At 38.4% G+C, this 27,592-nt stretch overlaps 1 protein-coding gene across 4 annotated transcripts in view; it reads left to right on the forward strand.

Moving 5' to 3' along the window:
* RNF17 (ring finger protein 17) overlaps positions 1-27,592 on the forward strand; it is a 152,592-nt gene that overhangs the window by 27,983 nt on the left and 97,017 nt on the right. For 2 of the 4 annotated variants that reach the window (XM_070577751.1, XM_070577750.1), the window contains exons 7-12: positions 19,097-19,268; positions 20,592-20,668; positions 20,945-21,019; positions 23,892-24,196; positions 25,018-25,107; positions 26,426-26,584. In XM_070577751.1, the coding sequence (XP_070433852.1) occupies positions 19,097-19,268; positions 20,592-20,668; positions 20,945-21,019; positions 23,892-24,196; positions 25,018-25,107; positions 26,426-26,584 (878 nt within the window). The remainder of the gene's footprint in view (positions 1-19,096; positions 19,269-20,591; positions 20,669-20,944; positions 21,020-23,891; positions 24,197-25,017; positions 25,108-26,425; positions 26,585-27,592) is intronic. The other 2 variants (XM_070577753.1, XM_070577752.1) reach the window with 1 other exon arrangement.

Consider the following 27,592-nt stretch of genomic DNA (forward strand, 5'->3'; position numbering starts at 1 on the left):
TATGGTTTCAGTCTCCTCTGTGAAGAAGCTCCTGAGTTTGTTAATTTGTCTTTCTGTGTTTTCTTATAACTCATTGAGTTGTTTTCTGATAGCTGTTTTGAATTCTTTTTCATTTAGGTTATGGATTTCTGTGTCTTCAGGGTTGGTTTCTGGGTACTTGTCAGTTTCCTTCTCGTCTGGAGCTTTAATATACCTAGTCATCCTGCTTAATGGAGTAAATTTTTGCTTCCCTGTGGTGCTCTTATCCGATTGCAGCTGCCATGTACCGCCACTTGGTGGGGATCAGGTGCTGTGTATTTTGGGCCCAGCATGAGCAGGGGCTCCCCAACTCCAGCTACTGACTCGTTTTCTCTCTGAGTGACTGATCGATGGCAAATCTGGACCACTGGGCAGCAGGAGGGTTGGTTCTCCCCTTCAGCGCTTCCCCTAGCCCCTACTTGTCTTTCTGTAGTGAGCTCCGTGCGATTGCAGGACTGTGCAGTTTTTTTCCCCAGTGCTGCTGCCAAGCCCACCACACTGAGCTCCAGACGATTCTTGGGCTGGAGTACCAGGTGGGGGCCAGGGCACCTCTCTTGGCTGCGCATTTTCCCCTCTGCTGCTGCCACACTTTCTGTGCCATGCTCTGGATGATTCTGAGGCTGGATTACTGGGCGGGGTCGGGGAAAGCTCTCACCTGCGCACTTCCCCTTTCATGACTGCCCCACTCTCCACACTGTGCTCCAGACAATTCTGGGGCTGCAGACTTTCCCCACCACCACCAAGGTCTCTGTGCCTTGCTCTGGGTGATCCTGGGGCTGGAGTGCTGGGCAGGGACTGGATACCTCCCTCACCTGTGTGCTTTCCTCACAGCCAGTGCTGTGCTCTCTGCACCATGCCCTGGACAATTCTGTGGCTGTATTGCCACACAGGGGTGGGGAACCCTTTTCACTTGTGCCCTTCCTGCCACTCTGTGACCTGTCTCTCTCTACAGAGCTCCTGCAGACCAGCTTCCACTTCCTCTGGAGGATCCAGCCCCACCACCACCTTCAGGCATATGGCTGCGTGGGTCTCTCAGATGTGTTTTGTGATATGTGTATGTCCTCTATTGGTGTGTGAATGTCGTTTTGGTTGTATCTTAGAGGGGAAGGTCCAAGGGAAGTGCTCATTCTGTCATGATCCTGATGTCTCTTCAACAGTTCTTTGTAATTTCTCTGCACCTTTCTCTCTTCTACTTTTGTGGCTCCCGTAATGCGTATGTTGGTCCTCTAGAGCGTGTCCCTCAAGTCCCTTAAGCTCTGTTCACTTCTCTGCATTCTTTCTTCTTATCCTCAGACTCAATTATTATTTCAGTTGCCCCATCATCAAGTTTGCTGATTCCTTCTAATCCTGCTCAAATCTGCGGTGGCACCCTTCCAGTAAATTTTTCATTTTGTTCATCATACTTTTGAGCTCCAGAATTTGTTTGGTTCCTTTTTATATTTTCTGTCTCTTTGTTGGTATTCTCATTTTGGTCTTTTATCATATTCCTGATTCCCTTTAGTTATTTGTCCAGGTTTTCTTTACTTTTTGAGGATATTTAAGACAATTGTTTTAAAGTCTTTGTCTAGTAAACTTGATTCCTGTTTCTTCAGGGATGGTTTCTAGCACTGTATTTTCTTCCTTTGAATGTGCCATGTTTTCTATGTCTTTGTATGCCTTGTGGTTTATTATTGAAAATTGGGCATTTGAAGTTCTTTGAAAAGATAAAGTTGACAAAGCTTTATTTAGCTAGACTAGTCATGAAAAAAAGGAGAAGCCTCAAATATATTAATCAGAAATGAAAGAAGAGACATTACAACAGATACCACAGAAATACAAAGAATCATAAGAGACTACTATGAACAAATACGCCAACAAGTTGGACAACCTTGAAGAAATACATAGATCCCTAGAGATATACAACCTTCCAAGACTTAATCACAAAGAAATAGAAAATCTGAAAGGACTTGATACTAGTCAAGAGATTGAGTCAGTAATGAAAAACTTCTAAACAAAGGCTGGGAGCAGATGGCTTCCCTGGTGAATTCTACCAAACATTGAAAGAAAAATTAATACCAGTTCTTCACAAAGTTTTACAAAACATAGAGGAGAAGGGAACACTTTCAAACTCATGTTATGAGGCCAGCATTACCCTGACATCAAAACCTAACAAGGACATCACAAGAAATGAAAATTGTAAGTCAGTATTGCTGATAAACATACATACAAAAATATTCAGCAAAATATTAGCAAACTGAATTCAACAACACATTAAAAGGATTAAACACCATGATTAAGTGAGATTTATTATAGGGATGCAAAGATGGGACAGCATCGACAGATCAGTGTGGTATACCACATTACCAAATAAAAGATAAAAATCATCTCAACACCAAAAAAGCATTTGACAAGATTCAGCATGCATTTATGATAACTTTCAATAAATTGGATATTGAGGGAATGTACCTCATCATAATAAAAGCCATTTATGGCAGACCTACAGCTAATATCATACTCAGCGGCAAAAAGCTGAAAGCTTTTCATCTAAGATCTGGATGATGAGGATGTCCACTCACGCCACTTGTGTTCAACATAGTATTGGAAGTCTTAGCCAGTGCAGTTAGGCAAGGAAAAGAAATAAAAGGCATCCAAACCAGAAAGGAAAAAATCAAATGGCCACTGTCTGTGGATGACGTGATATTATATATAGAAAACTAACTTCACCAAAGAACTGTTAGAGCTAATAAAGAAATTGAGTCAAGTTGAAGGGTTTTATTGAATTTCTATACCCGAATAACAAACTATCAGAAAGAAAAGAATCTCATTTACAATTTCATCTAAAGAAATAAATACCTAGGAATGAAATTAAACAAGGAGACAGAAGACCTGTACACTAAAAACTATAAAATATTGATGGAAGAAATTGAAGACACAAATAAATGGAAAGCTGTTCCATCCTCATGAATTGAAATAATTTATATTGTTAAAATGTCTGTACTACCCAAAGCAATCTACAGGTTCAGTGCAATCCCTGCCAAAATTCCAATGGCATTTTTCATGGAACTAGAACAAACAATTCTAAAATTTGTATGAGGCCGCAAAAGACCCTGAATAGCCAAGGAAATCTTGAGAAAAAACAAAGCTTAATGCGTTATGCTTCTTGATTTCAAACTATTTTACAAAGTTATGGTAATCAGAACAGTATGGTATTGGCCTAAAAACAGATAGAAATCAATAGACGAGAAAAGAGAGCACAGAAATAAACCCATACCTATACGGTCAATTAATTTATGACAAAGGAGCAAAGAACATACAATGGGGAAAGGACAGTCTCTTCAATAAATGGCATTGGGAAAATTGGACCACTGTCATCCACCATACACAAAAATTAAATAAAAACAAATTAGGGGGGGATCCAAGATGGCGCCGTGAGTAGTCCTCTTTGTCTCTTCCCCTTCGAGTCTACAATTATTTGGACACTTATCGCTTAACAAAGGATATCCAGACAGCATCTCAGGACATCTGAGAGACCCATGCAACTATACATCGGAAGGCAGACGGACTTTCCTCTGGGAGGATGTGGAAATAGGTGAAAACTCTCCGACCCTGACCAAACAGCCTAGTACCCGCAAGCGGCTTTCTTCCAACAGACGCCCCCAGAAGATCAACACACATCTAGGGCAGGAGCGAGCACACAACAGAGGAGCGACGGTGGAAACAGGTGACCAGAACCCTACCTAAACCCCCCGCAATTGCTCCTAAACGCAGAGGGAAACTTTGGAGTTGCACACCTGGGCCCGCGGGGAGAGTCTCTCCCCGCCATTGGCGGGGAGATCCTGCCTGGTGTTCGCGGCGCCCGGAGGGTGCCAGAGAGAGTCGCTGAGGGTACGGAGGTCTCCCGGCTGCCACTGCTGGCACGGTGGGGCTAGGGATTGCCGGAGATCTCTGAGTGGACTGGGGCTGGGTGAAGCTCCAAAGACTCCACACCCCGGAGGGGAAGCTCTGGAGTTCCGCCCGGGCAGCAGACAGAACTCTCTGTCTGCCTTTAGCGGAGGGGCCACGCCCAGCATTCAACTCCAGGAAAGTCCCGGAGAGAATCCCAGAGGGCAGGGCGACCTCCAGCTGCCATTTCCCGCCCCGTGGGGCTAGGGATTGCCGGAGATCTCGGAGAGGACTGGGGCTGGGGAAGCTCCAGAGTTCTGCCCGGGCAGCAGACAAAACTCTCTGTCTGCCATTAGCGGAGGGGCCACTCCCAGCATTCAACTCCGGGAGAGTCCCAGAGAGAATCCCAGAGGGCGGGACGACCCCCAGCTGCCATTGCCGGCCCCGTGAGACTAGGGATTGCTGGAGATCTTGGAGAGGACTGGGGCTGGGGGAAGCTCCAGAGGCCCGCTCCGCGCCCCAGAGGGGAAGATCCAGAGTTCTGCCCAGGCAGCACACTAAACTCTCTGTCTGCTATTAGCAGAGGGGCTACGCCCAGCATCCACAATACTGGGAGGGTCCCGGAGAGGAGAATATTAGGCAGGGTGGCAGCTGACCAGCTACCACTGAAATCAGGATCTCCGGCTATCCCCCCAAGTCAGGGCAAAGGGCTCCCCGAGTTCCTGGGGAACAGGACTGGGGCTGGGGGGAGTTCCAGCGACCCAGCTCTGTAGCCTAGGGGGAAACCCTATAGGCTCACAGCAGTCTCAGGGAAAGCCTCTGTACAGCACCAGTAGAAAGCACCCATCTGGCAGCCACAAGGCTGGAAGACCCCAGGACAAAAGCAGCATAGCTAGGTGAACTAACCACAGACTGTAGAAGATGCCAATAGCTCTCCTGCGACCCATAGTGGACAAGTGAGATTTTGTGGGTGCTGACAGCAACGGAGCGACAAATATAAGTGATTCCACCCCTGGCCGCTGGAAAAGCCCATAACACCGTTGCAGACCCCAAGGAGGGAGCATGTCTGGGTGGGCTGCAACAGTAGGCACCAGCAGCATGAAGCCCCCCTGTGACGGCCCCCACGGCAGAGGAGGGAATCCAAAGGACCACTGGGACTACGAGGAGGGGCCCAGGCCCAGTTAGCAACTGCAGACAGGGTTCCTCGTTGGTGCAGTATAAACAGCTGCTCCCCCACCGCAGCAGCTGAAACAAGTGAAAGGAGCAACTAAACTCTATCTCCATGCAGAGGCACAAATCAACAACATCAAGCAATATGAAAAAATACATTAAATCTCCAGAACAGAAAGAAAATAACAAAGACACAGAAAACAATCCCAAAGAAAATGAGACATATAACCTAAATGATGATGACTTCAAAACAGCCATCATTAAAATACTCAATGAGTTAAGAGAGAATTCTGACCGACAACTCAACGAGTTCAGGAGCTATGTCACAAAAGAGTTTGATACAATAAAGAAGAACCAAACAGAAATATTGGAAATGAAGAACACAATAGAGGAGATTAAGAAAAATCTAGATGCTCTGAACAGTAGGGCTGATAATATGGAGGAAAGAATTAGCAATTTGGAAGATGGCAATAGAGAATTGCTGCAGGCAGAGGAGGAGAGAGAAGTAAGACTAAAAAGAAATGAAGAAACTCTCCGAGAATTATCAGACACAATTAGGAGATGCAACGTAAGGATTATAGGTATACCAGAGGGAGAAGAGAAGGAGAAAGGGGCAGAAAGCCTATTCAAAGAAATAATGGCTGAGAACTTCCCAAATCTGGTGAGAGAGATGGATCTTCAGGTGACAGAAGCCAATAGATCTCCAAACTTTATCAATGCAAGAAGACCAACTCCACGGCATATAGTAGTGAAGCTAGCAAAAGTCAACGACAAGGAGAAAATATTAAGGACAGCCAGGCAAAAGAAACTAACCTACAAAGGAACCCCCATCAGGCTGTCAGCAGATTTCTCACAGAAACTTTACAGGCTAGAAGAGAGTGGAATGATATATTCAAAAATCTGAAGGACAAAAATCTACAGCCGAGAATTCTCTACCCAGCAAAAATATCCTTCAAATACGATGGAGAAATAAAAACTTTCCAAGATAAACAAAAATTAAGGGAGTTCATTGCCACAAAACCTCCTCTTCAGGAAATCCTCAGGAAAACCCTCATTCCTGAAAAATCCAAAAAAGGAAAGGGACTACAAAACCAAGAGCAGAGGAGATAAGTAGTAGGACAACAACAGAGAGTAGCAGCTCTTCATCAGAACAGATTAAGCCATGGGACGAGAAACAAAGGAAATTGAAGAAAACCGGAAAACAAGACACAAAATGGTATTGGTAGGCCCCCACATCTCAATAATCACTCTAAATGTAAACGGATTGAACTCCGCAATCAAAAGACACAGAGTGGCAGGATGGATCAAAGAACAAGATCCAACAATATGCTGCCTCCAGGAAACACACCTCAGCCCCAAAGACAAACACAGACTCAGAGTGAAGGGATGGAGAACAATACTCCAAGCTAATAATGAACAAAAGAAAGCAGGTGTCGCTATACTAATATCAGACAAGGTAGATTTCAAAGCAAAACAGATAAAGAAAGACAAAGAGAGACAGCATATAATGATAAAAGGGACTCTCCACCAAGAAGACATAACACTTATAAATATATACGCACCCAACACAGGAGCACCAAAATTTGTAAAGCAACTCTTAATAGAACTAAAAGAAGACATCAACAACAATACAATAATAGTAGGGGACCTCAACACACCATTAACACCAATGGACAGAACATCCAGACAGAAAATCAACAAGGAAATAATAGAATTAAATGAAAAATTAGACCAGATGGACTTAATAGATATATATAGAACACTTCATCCAAAAACAGCAGGTTACACATTCTTCTCAAGTGCACATGGGACATTCTCAAGGATTGACCATATTTTGGGAACCAAAGCAAACATCAATGAATACAAGAGAGTTGAAATAATATCAAGCATCTTTTCTGATCATAATGCTATTCAACTAGAAATCAACTACAAGAAAAAAGCAGAGAAAGGTGCAAAAATGTGGAGACTAAACAACACGCTTCTGAAGAAACAATGGATCATTGAAGAAATTAAAGAAGAAATCGAATTTTATTTGGAGACAAATGAAAATGAGAACATGACATACCAAATCATTTGGGATGCAGCAAAAGCAGTCCTAAGAGGGAAATTCATCGCAATACAGGCTCACCTCACTAAACAAGAAAAAGCTCACATAAGCAACCTCAAACAACACCTAACAGAACTAGAAAAAGAAGAACAAACAAAGCCCAGAGTCAGTAGCAGGAGAGAAATAATAAAAATAAGAGCAGAAATAAACGATATTGAAACAAAAAAGACAATAGAAAGGATCAATGAAACAAAGAGTTGGTTCTTTGAAAGAATTAACAAAATTGACAAACCCCTAGCCAGACTCACCAAGAAAAGAAGAGAGAAATCGCAAATTAATAAAATTAGGAATGACAGAGGAGAAATCACAACAGATACCAATGAAATACAAGAGATCATAAGAGAATACTATGAAAAACTATATTCCAACAAATTGAACAACCTGGAAGAAATGGACAAATTCCTAGACTCCTACAATCTCCCCAAACTGAATCAGGAAGAAATGGAGAATCTGAATAGGCCAATCACAAGTAAGGAAATAGAAACGGTAATCAAAAACCTCCCCAAAAATAAGAGTCCAGGACCAGACGGCTTCTCTGGAGAATTCTACCAAACATTCAAAGAAGACTTAATACCTATTCTCTTCAAACTGTTCCAGAAAATTGAGAAAGATGGAGTACTCCCTAACACATTCTATGAAGCCAACATCACTCTGATCCCCAAACCTGACAAGGACAACACAAAGAAGGAGAACTACAGGCCGATATCACTGATGAACATAGATGCAAAAATCCTCAACAAAATTCTGGCAAACAGAATACAGCAATACATCAAAAAGATTATACACCATGATCAAGTGGAATTTATACCAGGGACACAGGGATGGTTCAACATCCGCAAGTCAATCAACGTGATACACTGCATCAACAAAATGAAAAACAAAAACCACATGATCATCTCAATAGATGCAGAGAAAGCATTCGACAAGATCCAACACCCATTTATGATAAAAACCCTCAATAAAATGGGTATAGAAGGAAAGTACCTCAACATAATAAAGGCCATATATGACAGACCCACAGCCAACATCATACTCAATGGACAAAAACTGAAAGCCATCCCTTTGAGGACAGGAACAAGACAAGGGTGCCCACTTTCACCACTCCTATTCAACATAGTACTGGAGGTGCTGGCCAGAGCAATTCGGCAGGAAAAAGAAATAAAAGGAATCCAAATAGGTAACGAAGAAGTAAAATTCTCGCTGTTTGCAGATGACATGATCTTATATATAGAAAACCCCAAAGAATCCACAGAAAAACTATTAGAAATAATCAACAACTACAGCAAAGTAGCAGGGTATAAAATTAACGTGCATAAATCAGTAGCATTTCTATACACTAACAATGAACTAACAGAAAAAGAACTCAAGAACTCAATCCCATTCATAATCGCAATGAAAAGAATAAAATACCTTGGGATAAACTTAATCAAGGAAGTGAAGGATCTATACAATGAAAACTACAAGACTTTCTTGAAAGAAATTGACGATGACATAAAGAGATGGAAAGACATTCCATGCACATGGATTGGAAGAATAAACATAGTTAAAATGTCCATACTACCTAAAGCAATCTACAGATTCAATGCTATCCCAATCAGAATCCCAATAACATTCTTCACAGAAATTGAATAAACAATCCTAAAATTCATATGGGGCAACAAAAGACCGCGAATTGCTAAAGCAATCCTGAGCAAGAAAAACAAAGCCGGCGGAATCACAATCCCCGATTTCAAAACATACTACAAAGCTACAGTGATCAAAACAGCATGGTACTGGTACAAAAACAGGTCCACAGATCAATGGAACAGAATTGAAAGCCCAGAGATAAAACCACACATCTATGGGCAGCTAATCTTCGACAAAGGAGCAGAGGGCCTACAATGGAGAAAAGAAAGTCTCTTCAACAAATGGTGCTGGGAAAACTGGACAGCCACATGCAAAAGATTGAAAATTGACCATTCTTTTTCACCACACACCAAAATAAACTCAAAATGGATCAAAGACCTAAAGATTAGGCCTGAGACAATAAGTCTTTTGGAAGAGAATATAGGCAGTACAATCAGTTTCAAAAGAATCTTTTTGGACACTATAACTCCTCAGTTGAGGGAAACAATAGAAAGAATAAACAAATGGGACTTCATCAGACTAAAGAGCTTCTTCAAGGCAAGGGAAAACAGGATTGAAACAAAAAAACAGCTCACTAATTGGGACAAAATATTTACAAGCCACTTATCCGACAAAGCGTTAATCTCCATAATATACAAAGAACTCACACTGCTTAACAACAAAAAAACAAACAACCTGATCAAAAAATGGGCAGAGGACATGAACAGACATTTCTCAAAAGAAGATATGAATATCACCAATAGACACATGAAAAGATGTTCATCATCGCTAATCATCAGGGAAATGCAAATCAAAACTACACTAAGATATCACCTTACACCCGTTAGATTGGCAAAAACATCCAAAACCAAGAGCGACAAATGTTGGAGAGGTTGTGGAGAAAAAGGAACCCTCATACACTGTTGGTGGGAATGCAAACTGGTACAGCCACTATGGAAAACAGTATGGAGATTTCTCAAAAAGTTAAAAATAGAAATACCCTATGACCCAGCCATCCCATTACTGGGTATCTATCCTAAGAACCTGATATCAGAAATCTCAAGAGTCCGTTGCACCCCTATGTTCATCACAGCATTATTTACAATAGCCAAGACGTGGAACCAGCCTACATGCCCAGAAACTGATGATTGGATAAAGAAGATGTGGTATATATACACAATGGAATACTACTCAGCCATAAAAAAAGACAAAATTGGCCCATTCACAACAACGTGGATGGACCTCGAGGGTATTATGTTAAGTGAAATAAGCCAGTCAGAGAAAGACGAACTCTATATGACTCCACTCATAGGTGGACGTTAGTATATTGTTAAGGAGATCAGATCGGTGGTTACCAGGGAAAAGGGGGTTGGGGGGAGGTCACAAAGGGGGAAGTGGTGTACCCACAACATGACTAACAAAAATGTACAACTGAAATCTCACAAGATTGTAATCTATCATAACATTAATAAAAATAAAAAAATTATGGGAGGAAAAACTTGAAAAAAAAAAAAATTAAAGACTTGAACCAAAGACCTGAAACCATAAAACTCCTAGAAGAAAACATAAGCGGTAAGCTCCTTGACATCAGTCTTGCCAATGAATTTTTTGGATCTCACGTCAAGAGCAAAGGCAACTAAAGCAAAAGTAAGTGGGACTACATCAAACTAAAAAAACTTCTGCACAGCCAAGGAGACAGTCTACAAAATGAAAAGGTCAGTGCAATGAAAGGGAGAAATCTGCAAGTTATATATTTGATAGAGGGTTAAACAAAATATATAAAGAACTCATACAACTCAGTAACAAAAGAACAAATTATTCAACTGAAAAATGGGCAAAGGACCTGAATAGACATTTTTCCAGAGAAGATCTTCAGGTAGCCAACAGATAGATAAAAAGATGTTCAACATCACTAATCATCAGCGAAATGCAAATCAAAACCACAGTTTGTGACCTCACACCTCACACCCATTAGAATGGCTATTATCAAAAAGATAAGAGATAATAAGTGTTGGTGAGGATGTGGAGACAGTGTTGGTGAGAATGTAAATTGGAAAACAGTATAGAGGTTCCTCAAAAACTTGAAAATAGAACTACCATATGATCCAGTGATTTCACTTCTGGGTATTTATCCAAAGAAAACGAAAACATTATCTTGAAAGGATATATGCATCCCTATGTTCATTGCAGCAATATTTGCAATAGCCAAGATATGGAAACAATGTAAGTGTACTTCAATGGATGAATGGATTAAAATAATGTGTGTGTGGGGGGGGGGGTGTTATGTGATGGAATATTATTCAGCCATAAAAAAGAATGAAACCTTATGATTTGCAAAAACATAGATGGATCTTTAGGGTGTTATTCCAAGTGAAAGAAGTCAGAAAGGGAAAGACAAATACCATATGATCTCACTTATATGTGGAATCCTTAAAAAAAAATAATAAACCCTCATAGATACCAAGAACACATTGGTGGTTGCCAGAGGCAGGGAGTGGGAGGTGAGCGAATTTGGTGAAGGGGGTCAAAAGGTACAAACTTCCAATTATATTTATTATAAAATGAATAAGTCATGGGGATGTAATGTACAGTATGATGACTACAGTTGATGATACTCTATTGTATATTTCAAAGTTGCTAAGAGAGTAGATCTTAAAAGTCACAAGAAAAAAAATGTGTATGTATGTTAATGGGTGTTAACTAGACTTATTGTAATGGTCATTTTACACTATATACAAATATCAAATCGTTATGTAGTACACTTGAAACTAATGTTATGTGTCAATTATGCCTCAATTAAAAAAATAAAAATTAAAAAATAGAAAATTGGGCATTTAAAAAAACAACCACCTCTTCCAGGCTTTACAGACTGGCTCTTTGCTGTGGGCAGTCCTTCACTGAGTAGCTGAACATTCTCTGAGCCTTGGGATCAGCCTGAAGTGAAAGCTTAAGTATTCTCAGGTCTTTTCTGAGCATATATCTTGGGTGAGTCTAAGTGTAGCTTTTTTTTTCATGGAGATCACATTGGTTTATAACATTGTGTAAATTTCAGGTGTACATCATTATATTTTGACTTCTGTATAGACTACATTATGTTCACCACCAAAAGGCTAGTTTCCATTTGTCACTGTACAAATGACCTCTTTTAATGCTGTTTCCCTCCCTCTGCCCTCCTTCACTTCTGGTAACCATCAATCTGTTGTCTTTATGTGCTTACTTGCTTTTTGTATTTTTTTAGTTACATTTTTTTAAAGGTATACTTTTTGGTGAGGAAGATTGGCCCTGAGCTAACATGTGATGCCAGTCTTCCTCTTTTTTGTTTTCTCTCCAAAGCCCCAGTACATAGTTATAAGTCATTCTAGTTCTTCTATGTGAGTTGCCACTGCAGCATGACTTGATGAGCAGTGTGTAGGTCTGCGTCCAGGATCCGAACCAGCAAACCCTGGGCCGCTGAAGTGGAGCATGTGAACCCAACCACTTGGCCATGGGGCTGGCCCCCTGTGTTTTATATTCCACATGTGAGTGAAATCATACAGTATTTGTCTTTCTCCTCCTTACTTATCTCACTTAGCTTAATACCCTCAAGGCCCATCCGTATTGTCACAAATGGCAAGATTTTATCTTTTTTTATGGTGGAGTAGTATTCCATTGTGTATATATATCACATCTTCTTTATCCATTCATCCATCAGTGGGCACTTAGGTTGTTTCCGAGTCTTGGCTATTTATTATAAATAATGCTGCAGTGAACATAAGGATGCATGTATCTTTTCAAATTAGTGTTTTCATTTTATTTGGATAAATGGAATAGATGGATCATGTGGTATTTCTATTTTTAATATTTTGAGGAATATCCATGCTGTTTTCCATAGTGGCTGGACCAATTTACATTCCCACCAGCAGTATTTGAGCGTTCCCTTTTCTCCACAACCTCTCCAACACTTGTTATTTTTTGTTATTTTAATAATAGTCATTCTGACAGGTGTGAGGTGATATTTCATTGTAGTTTTGGTTTGCATTTCCCTAATAATTAGTGATGTTGGACATCTTTTCATGTGCCTATTGGCTGTCTATATATCTTCTTTGGAAAAATGTTCAGGTCCTCTGCCCATTTTTTAATCGGGTTGTTTGGTTTTTGTTGTTGAGTTGTGTGAATTCTTTATATACTTTGGAGATTAACTCCTTATCAGATGATTTGCAGATATCTTCTCCTAGTCAGTAAGTTGTCTCTTCGTTTTGTTGATGGTTTCCTTTGCTGTGCTGAAGCTTTTTAGTTTGCTGTAGTCCCATTTGTTTATTTTTTCTTTTGTTTCCCTTGCCTGAGGAAACATGTCCAAAAAGATATTGTTAAGATTCCTGCCAAGGGGCTGGCCTGGTAGTACGGCAGTTAAGTTTGCACGTTCTGCTGTGGTGGCCTTGGTTTCGCCGGTTTGGATCCCGGGCATGGACCTACACACTGCTTGTCTAGCCATGCTGAGGCAGGCACCCCACATATAAAATAGAGGAAGATGGGCATGGCTGTTAGCTCAGGGCCAGTCTTTCTCAGCAAAAAGAGGAGGATTGGCAGTAGATGTTAGCTCAGGGCTAATCTTCCTCAAAAAAGAAAAACAGATCCCTGCCAAAGAGCATATGTTTTCTTTTAGGAGTTTTATGGTTTCAGGTCTTAAGTTCAAGTATTGAATCTATTTTGACTCAGTTTTTGTGTCTACTCTAAGATAGTAGTCAACTTTCATTCTTTTCTATGTAGCTATTGAGATTTCCCAACATCATTTATTGAAGAGACTTTCCTTTCTGCATTATATTTTTTTGGCTCCTTTGTTGAAAATTAGGTGTCCATCAATATTTGGGTTGATTTCTGGGCTCTAAGTTCTGCCCCATTGACCTGTGTGTCTGTTTTTCTCCCAGTACTCAATGCTCCATTGATTACTATATCTTTGTAGTATACTTTGAAGTCAAGGAGTGTGATACTTCCAGTTTTGTTCCTTTTTTTTTTTTTTTTTTTTTTTGGTGTGAAGACTGGCCCTGAGCTAACACCTGTTGCCAATCTTCCTCTTTTTGCTTGAGGAAGAGTGGCCCTGAACTAACATCTGTGCCCATCTTCCTCCATGTTGTATGTAGATTGCCACCACAGTGTGACTTGATGAGTGGAGTAGGTCTGTGCCTGGGATCCCAACCCACAAACCCTGGCTGCCGAAGCAGAGCTCACCAAACTTAACCACTGCACCACCTGCCCGGCCTCCCAACTTTCTTCTTTTTTCTCAGGATTGCTTTGGTTGTTCAGTGTCTTTTGTCTAGTCAATATAAATTTTAGGATTCTTTGTTCTATTTCTGTGAACAATCTCGTTGGCTTTTTGATAGGAATTGCACTGAATCTGTAGATCACTTTAGGTAGTATGGACATTTTAACTACGTTAATTCTTCTATTCCATGAACATGAATTTTCTTTCCGTTTCTTTGGGTCGTCTTTGATTTCTTTTGACAATGTTTTATAGTTTTCAATGTACAGGTCTTGTACTTATTTGGTTAAATTTATTCCTAGATATTTTAATCTTTTGATTGTGTTTGTAAATGACATTGTATTTTTTACTTCTCTTTCCACTAGTTTATTGTTAGTGTATAGAAACAAAACTGATTTTTGTATATTGGTTTTTTACCCTGCAACTTTACTGTATTCACTTATTCTTTGTAATAGTTTTTTGATGGATTCTTTAGGGTTTTCTTTGTATAAAATCGTGTCATCCTCAACTAGTGACAGTTTTACTTCTTCCTTTCCAATTTGGATACCTTGTATTTCTTTTTCTTGCCTAGGACTTCCAATGCTATGTTGAATGAAAGTGGTAAGAGGGGGCTTTCTTTTCTTTTTTCTGTTCTTAGAGGGATGGCTTTTGGTTTTTTCACCAAAAATAAGTGTGATGTTGGCTGTGGGTTTGTCATTTATGGTCTTTATTGAGATATTTCCTTCTACACCCATTTTATTGAGAGTTTTTGTTATAAATGGATGATGAATCTTGTTGAATGCTTTATCTACATCTATTGAGATGATCATATTATTTTTATTACTCACTTTGTTAGTGTGGTGTATCGCAATGATTGATTAGAGACTGGTTTTATTTCCCGGCGTATGGTCTATCTTTGAGATTGTTCATGTGCACTTGAGAAGAATGTGTATTCTGCTGCCTTTGGATGGAATGTTCTATATATATCTATTAAGTCCATCTGGTCTAATGTTTCATTTAAGGCTGATTTTTTTCCTTGTTCAATTTCTGTCTGGATGCTCTATCCATTGATGTAAGTGAGGTGTTAAAAGTCCTTTACTGTTATTGTCTTGCTGTCAGTTTCTTCATTTAGGCCTGTTAGTAGTTGATTTATATACTTTGGTGCTCCAATTTTAGGTGCATATATGTTAATGTTAATAAATGTTCTGTCTTCTGATGAATTGTCCCCTTTATCATTATAATTTCTATCTTTGTTTCCTGTTATCTTTTTTAGCTTGAAGTCTGTTTTGTCTGAGGTAAGTATGCCTACACCCCCTTTCTTTTGGTTGCCATTTGCTTGGAGTATCATTGAGCTTATCTTTGTCTTTAGAGCTGAGATGGGTCTCCTGGAGGCAGCATATTGTTGGGTCTCACTTTTTAATCCATTTAGCCACCCTGTCTTTGGATTGGTGAATTTAGTCTGTTTACATTTAAGGTAATTATTTATTTATGAGGACTTAATACTACCATTTTATCTCTTGTTTTCTGCTTATTCTGTATTTCCATTGTTTTTTCTTCTTTGTGTTTCTGTCTGCCCTTTCAGTTCAGTGATTTTCTGCAGTGTGTTTCTTGTTTTCCTCTTTTTTTATGTTTTGTGACTTTGCTCTGAATTTTTGTTTTGTGGTTATCATAAGGTTTATATAAAGGTTCTCATAGATGAGATAGTCCTTTTTCTGCTGATAGAAACTTATCTCTATTAGCCTATCCAGGTTCTATCCATTTCATCTTCCCCTTCTATTTTTTTGTTGACCCAAATTATCCCTCTTTGTATTGTGAGTTCATTACCAAATTGAAGTGTATAGTTATTTTTAATGCTTCCTATTCCTTTAACCTTTATGTTATTATTAAGTGTTTACTAACCTGTTCTGATACAGAATTGCAATTTCCTGATTCTGTGTATTACCTTAAGGGATCAAAGTTTTGTATACCTTTGCGTTTCATTTCAGGTAGGAGAGCTCTTTTCAAGATTTCTTGTAAGGCAGGTCTAGTGGTAATGAACTCTCTCAGCTTTTTTTATTGTCTGGAAAAATATTTTTCCTGAATATCTGAAAGATAACTTTGCTGGATAGAGTATTCTTGGCTGACAATTCTTATCATTCATTATTTGGAATGTATCATTCCATTCTCTCCTAGCCTGTAGAGTTTCTGCTGAGAAATCTGCTCATAGCCTAATGGAGGTTCCCTTCTAGGTTATTGGGTTTTTTCCCCCTGGCTGCCTTTAATTTCCTTTGTCATTGACTGTTGACAGTTTTATCATCATATATCTTGGAGAAGGTCTTTTTGCAGTGAGATAATTGGGTTTTCTATTAGCTTTATGGATTTGTATATTTAGTTTCTTCTCTAGGTTTGAGACGTTTCCTACCTATCGTTTATTTAAACAAGCTCACTGTTCCCTTCTCTCTCTATTCTCTTTCTGGGCTTCCAAGTTATCCTTATGTTGCCCTTTCTAAAGGAATCAGATAATACTTGTAGAATTTCTGCTTTTTTTTCTCCCCAAAGCCCCAGTTGTATATCCTAGTTGTGTGTCATTGTAGTTCTATGTGGGATGCTGCCACCGCATGGCTTGATGAGTGGTGTGTAGGTCCGTACCCAGGATCTGAACCAGTGAACCCTGGGCCACTGAAGCAGAGTGAAGGAACCCAACCACTCGGCCACAGGGCCAACTCCTCCGCATTTTCTAAAAATGTCTCTTCTCTTCTACCTCCATCATTTCTAGATTTCTATCTTCGAACTCGCTAATTCTCTCTTCCATATGCTCTGCTCTCATAGCTCATTTGTTGGGTTCTTGAGCTCCAGAATTTCTGTTTGGTTCTTTTTTAGATTTCTAATCTCTTTGGTAAAGTCGTCCTTCTAGTCATGCATTTTATTCCCAAGTTCATTGAACTGCCTTTCTGAGGTTTTGTTGTTGTTGTTGTTGTTGTAGCTCTTTGAGTTTCTTCATGACAGCTATTTTGAATCTTTATCAATTAGATCACAGTCTTTCATGACATTATGTTTGATTTCTGGAGAATTGTTCTTTTTTGTGTGTGTGATGCTGTGTTACCATGGCTTTTTGTGGTGCTTGCTGGGTTATTCCTTTGCCATAGCAAACACTTTTCTTAATTAGGGGTAGCTTTGTTTGTTTTGATTCAAAGTTTTTAACTGGTTAGAGATTAGAGAACTTTCTTTTGTTGTTTTATTAGGTGGTACTATAGTGCTAGTTTTTGGATTCTGTTACCTGAGCTGTCTCTGGCTGTATTGGAGGGATCTGTACATTCTACTTTCCACTGCATCTGTCAGGGTATCAACAGTACTCTTGCATTGCTGCCAGAACTTATAGGGGTCACTGATTCCTTGCTCTTGCCAGTATTTCCCTGGTTTCTGGCCTCACCAGTCGGGGTACAGAGATGGCTGATACCTCCACTGCATCTGGTATCACCTGGTTCGGAAGTTCTGCTGCTGTGGGTGGAGCAGGGAAGGAAGGTGCTGTTACCCATTGCCTTGTGCAGGCGCCACTGCACTTGGCGCTCCTGTGTGCACCTGTGATGCTGCTGTCAGGCTCTAACTTGTGGCTGGGGGCCCACTTATTGGGCTCCGCCTCTGCTACTGCTCCACTCCCCGTGGCCACAGGTGCCACCACAACTGGCTGGCTGGAGTTGCTTGCGTGCCTCCACTGTTTTGAGTGTGATTTTTTTGATTCCCTTGTATACATGGCTGCTTTTAAATGTATTAATTTCCCAAAAAATCTAACCCCAGCTTCTCTTCCAAACCTCAGATGGTCTGTTGTGTGTCTACCTCTGATCTCTTGTCCAAGCATCTATAGCTGTTAATCTTCCTGCAGCCTTCCCAAGCAGTGCCTGCTGCTTCTCACTCATCTGAGCTCCAAGTTAGGTGAAGTAGACTAGTTCCTCAGGCAGCCCCCCAGCAAAGTAGAAGATTGCAAATAAGGTTTGTTATGCTCCCTTTGGTTAGAGAGAAGTAATTGGGAACTGTTCTGCCTTCTTTAGACCAAGACTGCACCGTGCCAAGGGGTCTGTGCAAGGACAAGTGAAAACATCATGAAATTTCCTGTTGTTGTGAATGTGGCTTTCTCTTAATTGGGCATTTGCTTGGTTGCTGTACACTTTTGTCTATTTTCCAGAGTTCCTATAAGATTGTTTTAACCAATTTTTGGTTATTATTTGACATCTCCACTGGGAAACAAGGGCTTAGAAGTTCCTAGTCTGCCATTTTGCTGATATCACTCCAAGAGCATGAGTTTTTAGGAACCGTACTATAACTTATCAAAATGAGCATTTTCTACCCTAAAGAAATGACTTTCAGACGTTATATATACAGTTAGTAAAGTTTTTGGAATACCTCTTCACTTTCAGAGCCTGTGTTCACATTCTTATTATTCTTTGGTGTGGAAAACTCTCCTTTTTTGAGGCCAGATTTAACTTTGAGGAAATAATGAAAAGTTATTTGTTTGATGAATAAAATAATACGTTAGACACTACAGTTTTGGGTACAAGATATTTTAATTGCCATAATAAGGTAATTCCACCACAGGCACAGAAAACGTTTTGGATAATGAGGTGAAAATAATGAAGGAATAGCTATATGGGCTTTCTAAGTGATTAGTTTGAAGATTCTGGTTAATTGATACACAAGTTCTGGTTTGGTGAAGTCTATTTTAAAATTCTGTTTTATATTCATGTAATATGTGTCTATTGATGGAAATTTTAAAATGTGCAGGTAGATCCTGCAGGGGAGGAAGGAGTACAAATATGTCTTTGTAATGGCTCAAGTGACTGCAGGAATGCTAGGGTCTCTTACTTTATGTGGAATCACCTAGGGTCTGTCTTACCTCTGTAAGTCAGTGGCAGCTGTATCTGTGACATGATAGCTGTATTCTTCTACAAAATTTACTTTTTCTCTATACATGCATAGCTTTCAGCTGTAATCCATTTCAGTTCAGTTGAATGCCTCATTTAACCACATTATGTTCACTAGTTCATAAACTAGTGAAATTACCCTTTCAATATGGTTCGTTACTATAAATTATTTGTTGTATAAATATTTATGAAATACTGCAAAATAACTTTGGTATCTTAATGAAGGAAAAAGAACCTCTGTGAAGAAGTAGTAAGAAGTACAGATGATTATTTATCAAATGTAATAATGGCTAAAAGCTACATTGAAGGAAAAAAAAATGATTTGGATGCAGCTATGAAAATAGCAAGAGAGTTAAAATCAGCACCTTCCCTAAGGATGTATTGTGACCTGAATCAGGTAATTTAAATAGTTTATAATGTGAATTATTTCTGTGGTAGCTTATTTTGCATACTCTGGAATATGATATTTTAGACATAAGAAGAATTTGTTTTTCAGATTATCCTAACTTGTATTGGGATCAGTTTAAAATTCTTAGGTATTTGGATTCTAAGACAAACATTAATAAATTTGTTTAGCTTTTATTATTTACTACTTAGGGAAATGGTGCAGTAAGGTCTTTATAACATGTGATCTGAGAGCAAATAGGATGACACTGAGTCAAAAATTATTGTTTCTCGGACACTTGAATAAAAAGTGAGCATCAAGAAGAGTAGCAAATTAAATGGGACTCTTTTCTTTTCATAAACAATTTAGGTATTAATATCAACTCTTGGTTTAAAAACTTTTCAAACTCACACACAAAGAGAACAGTTTAGTGGTTACCAGAGGGGAAGAGGGTGGGGATGGGCACAGGTGGTGAAGGGATGCATTTATGTGGTGACTGACACATAATGATGTACAACTGAAACTTCAAAATCCAACAAACTTCTCAAGATCCATTCAGGTTTTTCTCCCCCCACTCCCCACCCCAAATGTGAGGTCAAGACACAAGGTGTTTCAGCTCTGTCCTGTCATCTAATCATGTGCCTAGAAGGCAGGGTTGGGCAAAAATAGAAACATGTTTCTTGTGAGATCTTTGGCAGGACAGGGTTAACTATCAATCCTCTTTGCTAGTTTCTACCTTGCTCCGTTAGATCCTTTGAATCCTCAGCGCCTCCTTTCCCATAGATAATCAGATGTTTGGACTGAACTGAGGTATAAAAATAGAAGCCATTGGTTCACCTGCCTCCAAAGTCTCTAAATTAGAAGAGTTTGCTACCATCTTACTCCCTCCAACTGTAATTCTAAGGAAATAATCATCGTTTCCTGTGTATTACACATGAGGCATTAGAAGATTTAAAAAAGTAGTAAGATTTGGTCTTTACCCTAGTTAGCTTCATTAGGAAGGTGGGGCAGAAACATTTGAGGATAGCAATGCAGGTGCAAAATGAATCTGACCAGAATTTTCTCTGATCATATAGCTATATCCTTTTTATTAACTAGTGTCTTTTGTTGCTGTTACCTGTTGATACACATCTCCAAAAGATTTTAAATTCTCTTAGGGGAAAAAGTCATAAACACTTGTTTGCATCCCTTCCTTTGTGTGCCTAAAAATCAAATCTTGAACACATTAATTAAATACCTAAAGAGTATAGTTTTCCTTCTAAAATCTTACTCTGTTTCAACAATAGTTATGAGAAAAGAAAATTCACGTGGGCGCTGCTTCTCTCTTGATTCTAGATTATCCGGACTTTGAAGTTAACATTTGAGAGTGAATTGTCACAAGTTAGCACTCTAAAACTAAGGAACTCTCCCAGGTAAATGTTGTAATTCAGGAGAATATAACAATTAAGTATAAAAACATATTAGAGCTTAGACTTATTAAAATAGCAAGCAATTATAAAGTTGAAAATTTGGGTCACAAATGTTTCCCAAGTTAGCAACCAAATGAAAATTAGTGTAATTTATGATAAATTACAAAGTTATTTAAATGTTCATTCTTTTACAGTTTTTAATGTCTGCAGCTGATTTTTATCTAGAAGTAATAAACTTGTATCAGAACATTTACTTATGTGCTGAGTGTTTTATTTTAGGTTGAATATGAATTGCAGTGAGATCGTCTGCATGTTCAACAATATGGGAAAGATTGAATTTGAGAACTCAACTAAGTAAGTATTTATAAGAATGGGAACATGCCGTTAGTGTCTGACATGGCCTCAGAGACAGAAAAATTGATATTTAGTATGATTCATAAGCTGAAAAATAATGTAAAGGGCAAAATAGTTTCTATCAGTTAAATTCTGTGTAAAATAAGAACTAAAAGATCTAGAAGGTATCGATATTCAGTGATACGTGTGTCAAAGGTATCTTTGAGATTCATTCACTCAGCCAGCATTGACCACTGATTTTTTGTGCTAGACACTAACACCCTAGATATTGAGATACACACAGAGAAGTTATGATAAGTAGAGGATGACACATGTAAACAATAAAGTGCATAAATGCTATGATAGTAACAGATGCAGAATTTAGCAGAGATGTCAAGGAAGGAAATAGTCAGTTCTTCTGGGACTTGGAAAGAGAAGATATTTTCCCTCATCTGTGAAAAATGAGTAGCAATTGGAAAGGAGGACAAAAGGGAGGCATCTTAGCAGGAAGAAATATATGGTCAGTGAGGTAACATACTACATTCAGGGAACTGCAGATAAGAAACCAAACGTAGGTAGTAACACTGGAGAGGAATAGATAATGATAAATGCTAAACAGAGAAAATTGATAAAACTTAGTAGTAGTTGGAGTGTGAGGAATGATGAAAAGGCAAGTGTCATCAGTGATTTACGGTCTGGCTTTGGTGATGAAGTTGATGGATTGTGGTATTATTCACCAAGATTGGGAATACAGAAAGGACAGAAGTTGGGAGGGGGAAGATAGTGGACATGTTGAGTTACTGTTTACCAGATATCTGGGGAGAAATGTCCAGAGGGCAGTTGGCTGTATGTGCTGAAGCTTAAGAAGAGGTCTTAGACTTGATGCTGGTTTTAGGAGTAGTGAGAGTAGATGGTTTAGAAAAGCCCCAAAAGAAATAAGTTCATTTACTTGTAGATGGTATGTCTCCGGGGGAAATTGTCTCCCAAGAAGCATCACAGTCATTACCTTAGGGAAAGTATCAGAGTCTGGCCTACAGTTTTATAAGCTCAGCAGCAGACATGAGCAGATCCACTCTAAGCCAGGTGAACTCATAAGCCAAATTCACAAAACTGATGCAGAATACCAGTTTATGAACTTAATGGCAAATATAATTGCCTCAGGGACTAAGAATACTTATGTTGGCATTCTTTTCCAATATCCAGACAGACACGAGAAGCCAAATTATTGGAAGTTGCTTTGTTTGTGGTCTTGTTTGGAATAAAGGGAATAAGATTAATCAAATAGCTCAACAGTGGTAGGCCTAGATAGCCTGCTGCGTTCCTTGTCACCACATTCCTTGTCTCCCTGTCAGAGGACTGGAATACCAGTCCTTTGGCTCAAGTCATCTTTCCCCAGATACGGAGCCCTGCCCCATATTTGCTTCTGTGACTTTACTTTTTGTGCTTCTGTGGATAATCATCCTCCTTTCTAATCAGTACATTCTTCTAGGTAGTTTTGTAAATTGAATATTGTTAATATCAAATATTTTTAATACAAAAGACTATTGTGTCTCTTTAAGAGTCTGTATTGATCTTGTCTTTATTTTACATTTACCTAAGAGTAGTCTGAAATTTTTTCCTAGTTTTTAGGGTATGTTTCCCTGTTACCTGCCTCTGCTGATTACAATTGGTAATTAAACAATGTGTTTGCCCAGTGAGAGCAGGTTTTGCTGTAGGTCAAGGACAGTACTCTGGAAAAATAGTAAATATTAAGACAGGGAAAGGGTAATCTACGAAAAAACAAAACTGAGAAGGAGCAGGCAGAGATTGAAAAACAGACAGAAGAGAGTGGTGTTCTAGAGGCCAAAGGAGAGGTTTATGAGACTAGGGTCGGTTGATGGTGTTAAATGTCTCAGGTCAGATAAGAGTTAGTATAAAAAGAAATATTTAGATTGCAACATTGTGGGCGTATATGTATCCTGAGAGGTGTTTGGACCTTTGTTAATGTGTATTAGTTTTAGTTGAGTTAAATGCATACTCTCTCTTGGAAGAGACACATATGAGGTGTCATTACTGAATTCAGTTGGCTTTGTTGGTTCTTATTTCTAAAATGGCTTCTTAACTGATGATCTGTGAAGAAGCTAAATCCATCACGAGTTAACTAAAATACAAGTTTTTTGAGGCTTAATGTCATTTCTTTGATAGAATTTCTATACTTGTAGATTTGATAGCCTAAATCCGTGTGGATATGTGAAGAAGACATAAAAATGTGGAGTAAAGTGAATACATAATGAACTGTGGGTTAGTGACTATTGAGTGCTCATACCCAGAGGATTCGAACTAATGGTGATTTTTAGCCTAGCCAGAGGTTTCTAGTGATTTGTTCAGGATTGCATCCTTTGCTGCTTCCTGCACTTCTTTTTTAAGCAAGTGAATTAAAGGAAGCAATGATCTTAACATAATTTAAAATCAAACACCTAAGCCAAATCAAAATGACTTCTTTTGAAAACCTATATCATCTGTCCTTTTAAGGTCAGATCATTGTGACATGGCTGTATCAAGTTCTTTCTTCAGTTTCTCATTGATTATACCTCTTCTTGACTTTTTAAAACCCTTGGGCTTGCTTTGGGCTGGGAATAAGCAAAAGTTTCTTTTTGGGTAATGGAAACGTTCTAAAATTAGATTATGGTGATGGTTGCATAACTCTGTAAATTTAGTAAAAATTTTTGAATTTTATGTTGTGTAAATTATACATCAATAAAGCTGTTTAAAAAGTAGCCCTGAGGCACCTATACAACTTTAACCCTTTGTATGTATCACAGTATTAACTGTCATCTGGAAGGAAATGGCTTGAAAGTGGATACAAAACATTTATGAAATGATATAAGTAGCCATGTGCCTCTGTATTTTTAAGCAGGTGTGATCCCCAAGAAAATGAAATTGGACAGAATGGTCAAAAGAAATATAAAAAGGAACTTTTTTGTCGTGATTCATACCCATCACTAGAAAGGAAAAAGGTTGACATGTCTGTCCTAACTAATGAAGCCTCACCAGCTCCTTTGCAACGGAAAACCAACAGTGTGCGTTTAGAAGCCAAAGACATCCAGCCACAGAAAGAGGTGGTTGCAACAATGTCCTCTAAAACCATTGCTGCTCTCCCTCAGATGGGATCTAGCCCTGATGTGATAATTGAAGAAATTATTGAAGAAAACCTGGAAAGTGAGTGAAAAACAAAAGCATGGGAACAATATATCATATCTATAGTTAGAAACAAAATCAGTACTTTTTTGTCCCTATACGTTACAGAAGCACGTTGCTATTATCTTACACCTCATTATGAGTTAACACCTGTTGATTCCATGCTCCCACTTTTACATTTTCCAAAGTTAGGATAATTTTTATTTTTAATGCAATGATACAGCTAAACTCTGACATGTAAATTTAACATTTGGTTTAATGGGAATATTTGACTTTTTAGTGTTCTATGTATAAACCTTGTATAAAAGATGAAAATATAAATAAATGAGAGAGATTTGTAGAAGCAGTCTGATGACTTTGTCCTTAAATTTAAGAACAGCTTCTCTTAAAACTTTGTTCTGAGATATAATTTGTCATAAAATGAACTATTGTGAGTATAATAGCATCTGTTTTGTAACATTTAAACGTATTGTAACTGTTGGATTAGGCTTCCAGTGTTGATGTTCTCTCCATTAACATGAGAGACACTACTGTGTGTGGTTATACGGGACCCTTTGCAAGATCCACTTTGGTCCCCCCCATCCCATCTGTTTCGTTGGTTGACTCTCCAGAATGACATTTCGAATACAAAAAAAGAACATGCCTTTTTCTCTCATTTCCACTGTATTATTATCACTGATATCTTACTGAGTTAAGAAACCTATCGTGACTTTACCTACGAATACAAGAGGTCTTGCCATTCCAATATTTTGCCTGTTCAAGTAGGGGTTTTTAAACAACAGTGTGCCATTGTCAACTTAATAAAATTAGTACAATTGCCTTTATTTCCTATTTTGATGAAGCTTGCGTCACAGATTATCTTGTGGAGACACCTAAATATCCAAAAAAGCCTCTTCAGAAAAAATCATCTGTTCCTTTTGGATCAAAAGCAGGTACTTTAACAACTCAAAACTTGATATAGTAGAGTTTGCTATATGTATGGCAGCTTGTGTAGTGTGAAGCAGTAAGTAAAATGAATTTTACTGATAAGTAGAACTTATTCCTTTTTAATGTTAAAAATTTTGGCTTATTGGTGAAAATATTTCTGAAATTTATAACACTTCTCTCAACTGTCTCCCCAGTTACACATACTTATCTTTTTACCCCATCCTCAATATGAGCATTATTCTTTGTGATCTATTTTGAATAGTTAAAATGATTCATTTGTTCAATTTTTATTTATCTATACTTGGAGATCTCCAATTCCACTCCTCTTAGTCTTTGTTTTCTTTTTTGTGGGTTTTTTTTTGCTGAGGAAGATTGGCCCTGAACTAACATCTGTGCCAGTTTTCCTGTATTTTGTATGTGGGTCACTGCCACAGTATGGCCACCGACAAGTGGTGTAGGTCCACACTCAGGAACCAAACCTGGGCCGCCGAAGTGGAGCGTGCTGAACTTAACCACCAGGCCATGGGGCTGGCCCGCCTCCTAGTCTTTGTGTTTTAAACATTTTTATTAGATAAAACACCTACATTGTTCAAAATTAAATATATATATTAAAATACCCGGTGAAACTTTTCCCCTAAGCTGTTCCATCCATTCTCTCCCACCCTTCCAGAGTTTCCTTATGCATATACAAACAAATACACCTGTATTATTTTTCTAACTCTTATTTTGTTGTTTTTTTGCACAAAACATAGCAAACCATACATGCTGTTCTGTTCTTTTAATTCCTTTCTTAACATTATATTCTGGGGATCTTTTCATATCAATAGAAACCCTTGGCTTATTTACTATTATATACAAAATATTTCTCACTGTCTTATACTCTACCCCACCCCTCCCTCCACCAAAACACACACATCTTCCCCTAAATGCTGCTTGATATGTTGGCTTTGCCCAGACATATTTTCACACCTTTCTAACCTGATAAGGGGATTTGGGTGTTGTTGTAATACAGTAGAGTTGTAGCATATACTCTGACTTTAGGACCTAACTACCACATGAATTGCAGTATTACTTATTTAACATATTTTGCAAGTAAAATAAGATATTTGCAGTTCAGGTTGCTAAAGAAATCATTGTTGAAAGTGGGATCTATTTGTTTTATCAGTCTAGTTATTGTTTGGGGTTTGGACTCTTGTGGGGCCTAAGTATTCTAGAGTTTGCATGCCATGAGACACTTACTTACTCTTTTAGAGGATATTGCATTCAGTTTCTGTGAATTCTTTTCTAACTTATGGTTTATGTGGTTGAAATATTCTTATCCAGGCTCTCCAGAGCTGGTTTTTGTAAGCCATGTAATACATCCTTGCCACTTCTACATTCGGAAGTATTCACAAATAAAAGATGCAACAGTACTGGAAAAGGAGGTGAATCAGTTTTGCAGTAAGAGTTTACAGCTTGATCCTTCTGACATTTTGGAGCTAGGTAATGAAAGATTACTCCAAGTTAAAATATGAAGTCTATTTAAATATTGTAATATTTGGCCAAACCATACAGACTTTTTATATTACATATTTGTAAACCAAGCATAAAAGTTTTGGAATTATTCAACATAAGTTAAATTTTATTTAGTTAACTTGGCTAAACATTAAAATTGGTCACTGAGTGAGATATACACAAAAGCTCCATTGTGGAGTAAGACGAGTTATTATTTAAATTACAAGACCTGTGACAGGTTATGTAGTTTGCCCCCTAGTCTCCAGGGGAAAGTGTTCCTCTAAGTTGATTCCTCATAGTGTGATACAGTCCTTGCTGTCCACGTGTGAATGTTGAGGATGTCATTGCACACTTAACTGAGATGCAGGAGGACGGTGGCATCCGTTTACTAGGGCCACATGGAGGGTAATCAGTAAACTTAATCAGTCCATCTTAATTCTAAGAGTATGTGTAATTTGCCATAATTTAGGCTTTCATTACAAATATTTTCTTTATAACACTGTTGACTAAATTTGATTATACTGTGTAATAAGATGAAGCTATGATTTGTTTGATTTATAGAGCATTTTTCTCATTCTGTTAATAGCAATCAATGCCGACATATAACTAATACCAAAAAGTATCATCTGTTTAGCCTTATGTAGTAGTTCTTTAAAAGTGTGATTAACTCTCAGCTCATCTGTATAGCTTTTCAGAATATCAGAAGACTAGGACATCGTGTACTTCTGAAAATGAATAATAATTTTAAAAGTTAAAAAATAATGTTTAAATTATGAGTATCTAGGAGGAGAGAAAGATAATATTAAGCTTAATTTTTGTGGCTGCAAATAATTCTTCAAAATTTAATACCTAGAAGAGCTCAGTTTAGATTCAGAAAATGTTCTGAGAAAACCAAAACGTCGTCCTTTGTTTTAAGTTGTCAAAGATAATTATTATTTCAAGGTAAATATACCTGATTTAAATACTCATTTTTATTTTGAGAAATTAGTGATAAGG

The sequence above is a fragment of the Equus przewalskii genome, chromosome 16 (assembly GCF_037783145.1).
Source record: "Equus przewalskii isolate Varuska chromosome 16, EquPr2, whole genome shotgun sequence".
In the NCBI taxonomy this organism is placed as follows: Eukaryota; Metazoa; Chordata; class Mammalia; order Perissodactyla; family Equidae; genus Equus; species Equus przewalskii.